Genomic DNA, 6,198 nt, shown 5'->3' with positions numbered 1-6,198 from the left:
TAGAAACTTAACAGACAAAAAGGTCTTGTAACTGACCAATAAACTGTGTTAGGCCAGAAAGGACATGTAACTGACGGCATATTGAGAGACAAATTGATTTGTAAGTTTAATCAGAGAAATTAATAAAGAGAACATTCAAAGCCTTTTTTGTTAGAATTTGTACTCAACTATTCAAAATTCAGTTATGTCTTCATATACTTGTCTTGTTATGTTTTCACCGCTCTTGTTGATCGATTGGCGTCCTCACTGGTGACAAAAACACCACATCGTTGTTAGGCAAGTAAACTATGTTGTAAGAACGGTTTGTGTCCCTCGTAACCACTAAGGGTGGTAGGGTCTGGGTATTGAATTATGATAAAGGCTGTGTTGCGTCTATATATTGATATTTAAACTACAGTATGTGCTGAACAGAAATTAAAGGAAAGTTTTATGTGGAACTTTCTATAGAAAACATTTAAATCTTTGTCGTAGAACTGGCTTTTGTGTCATTCAAATCAGTGCTATTCAAATATGAATAATGACTTATAAATAGGATTTGGTCTAATGCCTTATTACATGTATGAAATATCACAACTCTTTACCACACTTTGAATCTACATTCTACGATGACACAAGACTAACCTATTGGCCAGAATTGTCTTCTAACTTATCAATAATGAGAAAAATATGGCCAGAATGGTCTTCTAACTGACCATCAGGAAAAATGATATTGTCAGAATGGTCTTCTAACTGACCGATAGAGAGAATGATATGGCCATAATGGTCTTCTAACTGATCAATAGGGAGAATAATATGGCCAGAATGGTCTTCTAACTGACCAATAGGGAGAATAATATGGCCAGAATGGTCTTCTAACTGACCATTAGGAAAAATGATGAGTCAGAATGGTCTTCCAACTGACCAATAGGGAGAATAATATGCTAAGAATGGTCTTCTTTCTTACCAATAGGAAGAATAATATGGCCAGAAAGGTCTTCTAACTGACCGATAGATAGTGTTTTGGAACAAGGAGACTTACCATTCACCAGTAGAATGAAAGGGTTTATAACTGACCACTAGGGTGTTATGGTCTATAACTGATCAGTAGAATGATATGGTTTATAACTGACCTGTAGAGTGGTATGGTTTATAACTCATCAATAGAATGTTATGGTTTATAACTGACCAGTAGAGTGTTATGGTTTCGAACTGACCAGTAGAGCGTTATGGTTTACAACTGACCAGTAGATTGGTCTGGTTTATAACTCATCAGTAGAGTGTTATTGTTTATAACTGACCAGTAGAATGATTTGGTTTATAACTGACCAGCAGAGTGTTATGGTTTTTAACTGACCAGTAGAAAGCTATTGTTATAAAGCTAACCTTGTAACAAACCAATGGTCTTAGTTTAGCTGTAGAAATAAATTCAGACAAAAAATGATCCTAAACTTATTTCATCACATTATATACTTACAGAATGTCCAAATTCAGTGACTTCCAAACAAAATTGATGGGGTAATTTCCTTCTTCAGCTCCTTCAGCTTCGGGGTTATTTTCACAAAATTGACCTTCTACGTTTCATGTACAGCTTCGGGTTGTTAAATGGCGACCTTACTCACTGGTGACTGCTAGAGGAATAAAACCTGATTTTAAGGCAAGCAAAACTTGTGTATAATATAGACAGTGTGTATTCCCCGTAACTACCCACAGAGCTAGATATAATCACGCCTGGCCTTCTATATACCTGGTTGATAGGGAAGTAGAACTTTGTTATGTATAACATAGACAGTATGTATTCCCCGTAACTACCCACAGAGCTAGATACAATCACGCCTGGCCTTCTATATACCTGGTTGATAGGGAAGTAGAACTTTATTATGTATAACATAGACAGTATGTATTCCCCGTAACTACCCACAGAGCTAGATATAATCACGCCTGGCCTTCTATATACCTGGTTGATAAGGAAGTAGAACTGTGTTGTATATAATATAGACAGTATGTATTCCCCGTATCTACCCACAGATACAATCACACCTGGCCTTCTATATACCTGGTTGATAAGGAAGTAGAACTGTGTTGTATATAATATAGACAGTATGTATTCCCCGTAACTACCCACAGAGCTAGATACAATCACGCCTGGCCTTCTATATACCTGGTTGATAAGGAAGTAGAACTGTGATGTATATAATATAGACAGTATGTATTCCCCGTACCTACCCATAGATACAATCACACCTGACATTCTTTATACCTGGATATGACCTTATGTCTATAATTATTTCAATCCTTTGTTAGCTCCTTTTCCATACATGACTAGATATTTAAAACACGGTATTGCCTCTACCGAAATGTTTGGTGTAACATTCTGCAGAATAATGGAACAGTTGAATCATTGCTGTAGAAATTCTGTCATTGAAATATTTAAATAAATAGTCGTGACATTTATCCGAGGGATTCGTCTGTTTTTCTTTGTGGTAAAGGATACATGTACCTCTATAAGGATCTCTGTTTTAGAGTGATATTTTCTTACCAATATAAAATTTGACTGACCAGTAGAGTAAAATGGTCGGAATTGTCTTCTAGCTGACCAATAGAGATAACTTTATGGTCAGATGATCTTGTACGTAACTGACCAATGGACAGTTATGGCCAGAATTCTCTGGTAACTGACCAGTGAAGTCAGATGTTGTAACTGACCCAGAGAGTAAAATATACTTTAAATTGCCATGCAAATCACCAATAGACTGAAACAGCCGGGATGGTCTTGTAACTGACCAATAGTGTTATGGCCAGAATACTTCATTTACTGACCAGTCGGATGGGTGGAATGGTCTTGTAACTGACCAAGACAGATTTTTTTTTAACATTTTTCGGACTTAATGTTTGATTCCACTCATTGATGCATTGTTTCTTTTTCTCTAGTATTTAGTATTGGTTGAGTTAGAAAACACAGAATACATGTTCCCCTCAAGTTAGTTTATGTTTTATTCAGAGAACAATTTACTTGTCATAAAAGTGTTCCGATAAAATTTCGGAGAAAATGAATTCCGAATAAAAGTGTCTCCAACACTAACAATCCACTATGTCTGAAGTAATAACAAATCAAATGACTTCTTCTCAATAGCCACAAGGACCAGGGTACTGAAATTGGGCCTGTAGCATGCTCGGATAAAGGGTACAAAGTTTTGTCAAATGAATGACCTTGACCAACTTTCAAGGTGACAGGGGTCAAATGCCTTAAAATCTTCAAACAGCTTCTTCTCAATAACCAAAAGGCCAAGGGTACTGATATTGGGCCTGTATCATGCTGGGATGAAGGGCTACCATGTTTGTTCAAATACATGACCTTGACCCACTTTCAACCTAATGTCCTTGTTCGACATTCAAGGTCACAGGCGTCATATGGTTAAATCTTTTAATAGGTTCTTATGAATCAAACACTGATATTATACCTGTAGCTGTATTTTAGTCCACTTTTAAGATTACAAGTGTGAGATTAATACATCTGTACCAGGTGATTTTAAAAACTTTTAACGACTTCTTCTGTATAACAAAAAGGTCCAAGGTGATGATATTTGGCCAGAAGGATGTTGGCATGAAGGGCTACAAATTTTGTTCAAATGAATGACCTTCGTCCATAGTCAAGGTCACAGGGGTCAATTGTCTTGAAAACCTTTAAACGACTTCTTCTGTATAACCAAAAGGTCAAGGGTGATGATATTTGGCCAGAAGGATGTTGGCATGAAGGGCTAAAAAGTTTGTTTAAATGAAAGACCTTTGCCCATATTCAAGGTCACAGGGGTCAAATATGTTGAAATAACTTTAAACAACTTCTTCTGAATATCTAAAGCACAAAGGGTGATTGCTTGTTGGTGTGAATGACCTTGACACACTTTCATGGTCACATCTGGTCCATAGTGCAGAAATCTTTAAAAGTCATCTTCTCAATAAACAAAAGGTATAAGGTGGTGATATTTGGCAATTTGCATTCTGGGAGGAAGGGCTATGAAGTTTGTTCACCATAATGTCCATGTTTGACTTTCAAGGTCACAGGGGTCAAATGTGTTTTAATCATTTAACAGGTCCTTCTGAATGACTTTAAGTCAAGACACTGATATTTTGCCTGTAGCTTTATTTTATTCCACTTTATGGTTACAATTGTGAGATTTATACCAGGTGAGCGATGCAGGCCCATTTGGCCTCTTGTTTAACTCTACTAACAGCTATGGTCATTTAAGGACGTGCCAGGTTTTGGTGGTGGAGGAAAGCCGAAGTTCCCGGAGAAAAACCACCGACCTACGGCCAGTACCTGGCGACTGCCCCATGTAGGCCTCAAACCCGCGACCCAGTGGTGGAGGGCTAGTGGCTTGGCCACTGCGGCCCGATTTGTGATTATCCTGCGCCAACAAAACCTTGAATGTCATTAAACATTAACAGGATGTAAAACCCACAACAAGCAAGATTCACATATTGTTGTTATTTTGACGAGAGGAACATGCACCCTTTCAATAACTTGACCTCTTTATCTGTTGATGATAAATGATGATAAATCGTTGTTGTGTTTCCAGGGGACGGGTGATGAACTTCAGGTGGTACGGGACTCGCTACATAACCTGTGTCTGAGCTTCAAGGGTACAGATCCACAGCAGCACACGATAGACACACTGGAACAGAGCGTGTCAGCTCTCCTCGATAAAATCTCGATGTCCGCAACCTCTTCGGTCGGCTGAGGGGACGCACAGGTAAAATCTTTACAAATTGAGTAAAGTCCTTCCCATTACGATGATGTTGAAGTTCTGACAACTCAGTCAAATTTTGGTGAATTTTTGAACTAGTAATTGGCTTGTCAACACAGCCTTCTCAGTCGGGGACTCGCAGGTAAATTCTTTACAAATCGAGTTAATTCCATCCTTTTACCATGATGTGAAAGGTCTGACAACTCTGTCTGCTCTAGCAACCGGCTTGCTACCCTCTAAATTTTTTGTTAAGAACATAATACAAGTGAGGTACCGTATTTATCTTACAATAAGCCCATGCCTGGTGATAAGCCCGCCCTTATCTATTGCAGCTCAGTAAAAATGCAAACAAATGCTATTTCATTGTATTATAATATATAGAGTCTACCTTCCTAATTTAAGTTAGAAATTTTGTATCGGCCCCTGGGCTTTTTTGCGGATAAATACTTCTGATATTGAATGAGAGGTCACCTGAGTGCATTTAGCTCTATTTGTTTGGTGGGAATTTTTGTCAAGCTCCAATTCTGTCAAAGCAGCAATGAGAAAACATATGAGTTCTACACACATGTTCTAGTTACTGAATGAAATATTTGTTTGTATCTTTGTTATTTTAGACTAAGCTTTAGCTATAGAACATGTTCTGTTATTGAAACAATAAGTAACGGTTCAGATCACTTGAGCTACATAAGTGATTGTATTTATGGTGCAGTGTAAACAAGCTCTATTGTCATCATCTGTCCAGCAGAATTATGGCGTTATAAAGAGGTTCTGTGATACAATGAGGGGAACCCTTAAAAGAAAAGGAAAAGGGGGTCGCAGAATTTGTTGGCAGTTAATGAGATGGCGAATAAATGATTGATGTTATATTGAGTGTTTGCTGTAAATGATGTCCTGGTCAATTGACAACTATTTCTTGTTGTTATTCCAGAGTGGTCATATGGCACGACGCTTGAACGGCAAGTGAGTGGCCCTGATCAGGCATATGTTGGACAGAACTTATACATAACTGTGGCTTCCAAACTTTCCTATTGACCTATTATATACTCTACACTATAGGATTGTCTCCCTTTGCAGAATTTCTTAAATGATTGCCTGAATAACTCATGAATATTTTTGTTTAACAATATTTTCTAAAACTTCAGTATCAATTAACCCTTTCACCACTGTAGAGTATAGTGGACTCATCCAAATGAATGTATGGTAGAGTCTACTCAAGTTACCTAGGGGTGAAAAGAGTTGCCAGTCATATGTTTGTGGGTTGATCAATGGGACGCTTCGCTTTGAGAACGGATACCAAACGGTATGCAGGGTAATTACAGAACTGTAATATATACATTTAATGTAGGATCATAATCACAACATACTCCAGCGTCACCAATAAGTAGGTTTTAAAGTTTATTTGGCCGACTAGTTTCGCCTCTAAAGGTGAGGCTTCATCAGGACGCTGAGTATGTTGTGATTATTATCCTACTTTAAA

At 37.8% G+C, this 6,198-nt stretch overlaps 1 protein-coding gene across 1 annotated transcript in view; it reads left to right on the top strand.

The window, feature by feature from the left end:
- Positions 1-4,721, top strand: part of LOC110462396 (dixin-A-like) — a 15,777-nt gene extending 11,056 nt beyond the window's left edge. The window contains exon 3 of the mRNA XM_021516345.1: positions 4,554-4,721. Coding sequence (XP_021372020.1) covers positions 4,554-4,715 — 162 coding nt within the window. The 3' untranslated portion in view covers positions 4,716-4,721. The remainder of the gene's footprint in view (positions 1-4,553) is intronic.
- Positions 4,722-6,198: the final 1,477 nt, after the last annotated feature.

The sequence above is a fragment of the Mizuhopecten yessoensis genome, unplaced genomic scaffold (assembly GCF_002113885.1).
Source record: "Mizuhopecten yessoensis strain PY_sf001 unplaced genomic scaffold, ASM211388v2 scaffold10781, whole genome shotgun sequence".
Lineage (NCBI taxonomy): Eukaryota > Metazoa > Mollusca > Bivalvia > Pectinida > Pectinidae > Mizuhopecten > Mizuhopecten yessoensis.
Note: the sequence above shows the minus strand (reverse complement) of the source record. Positions and strands in the feature narration are given on the sequence as shown.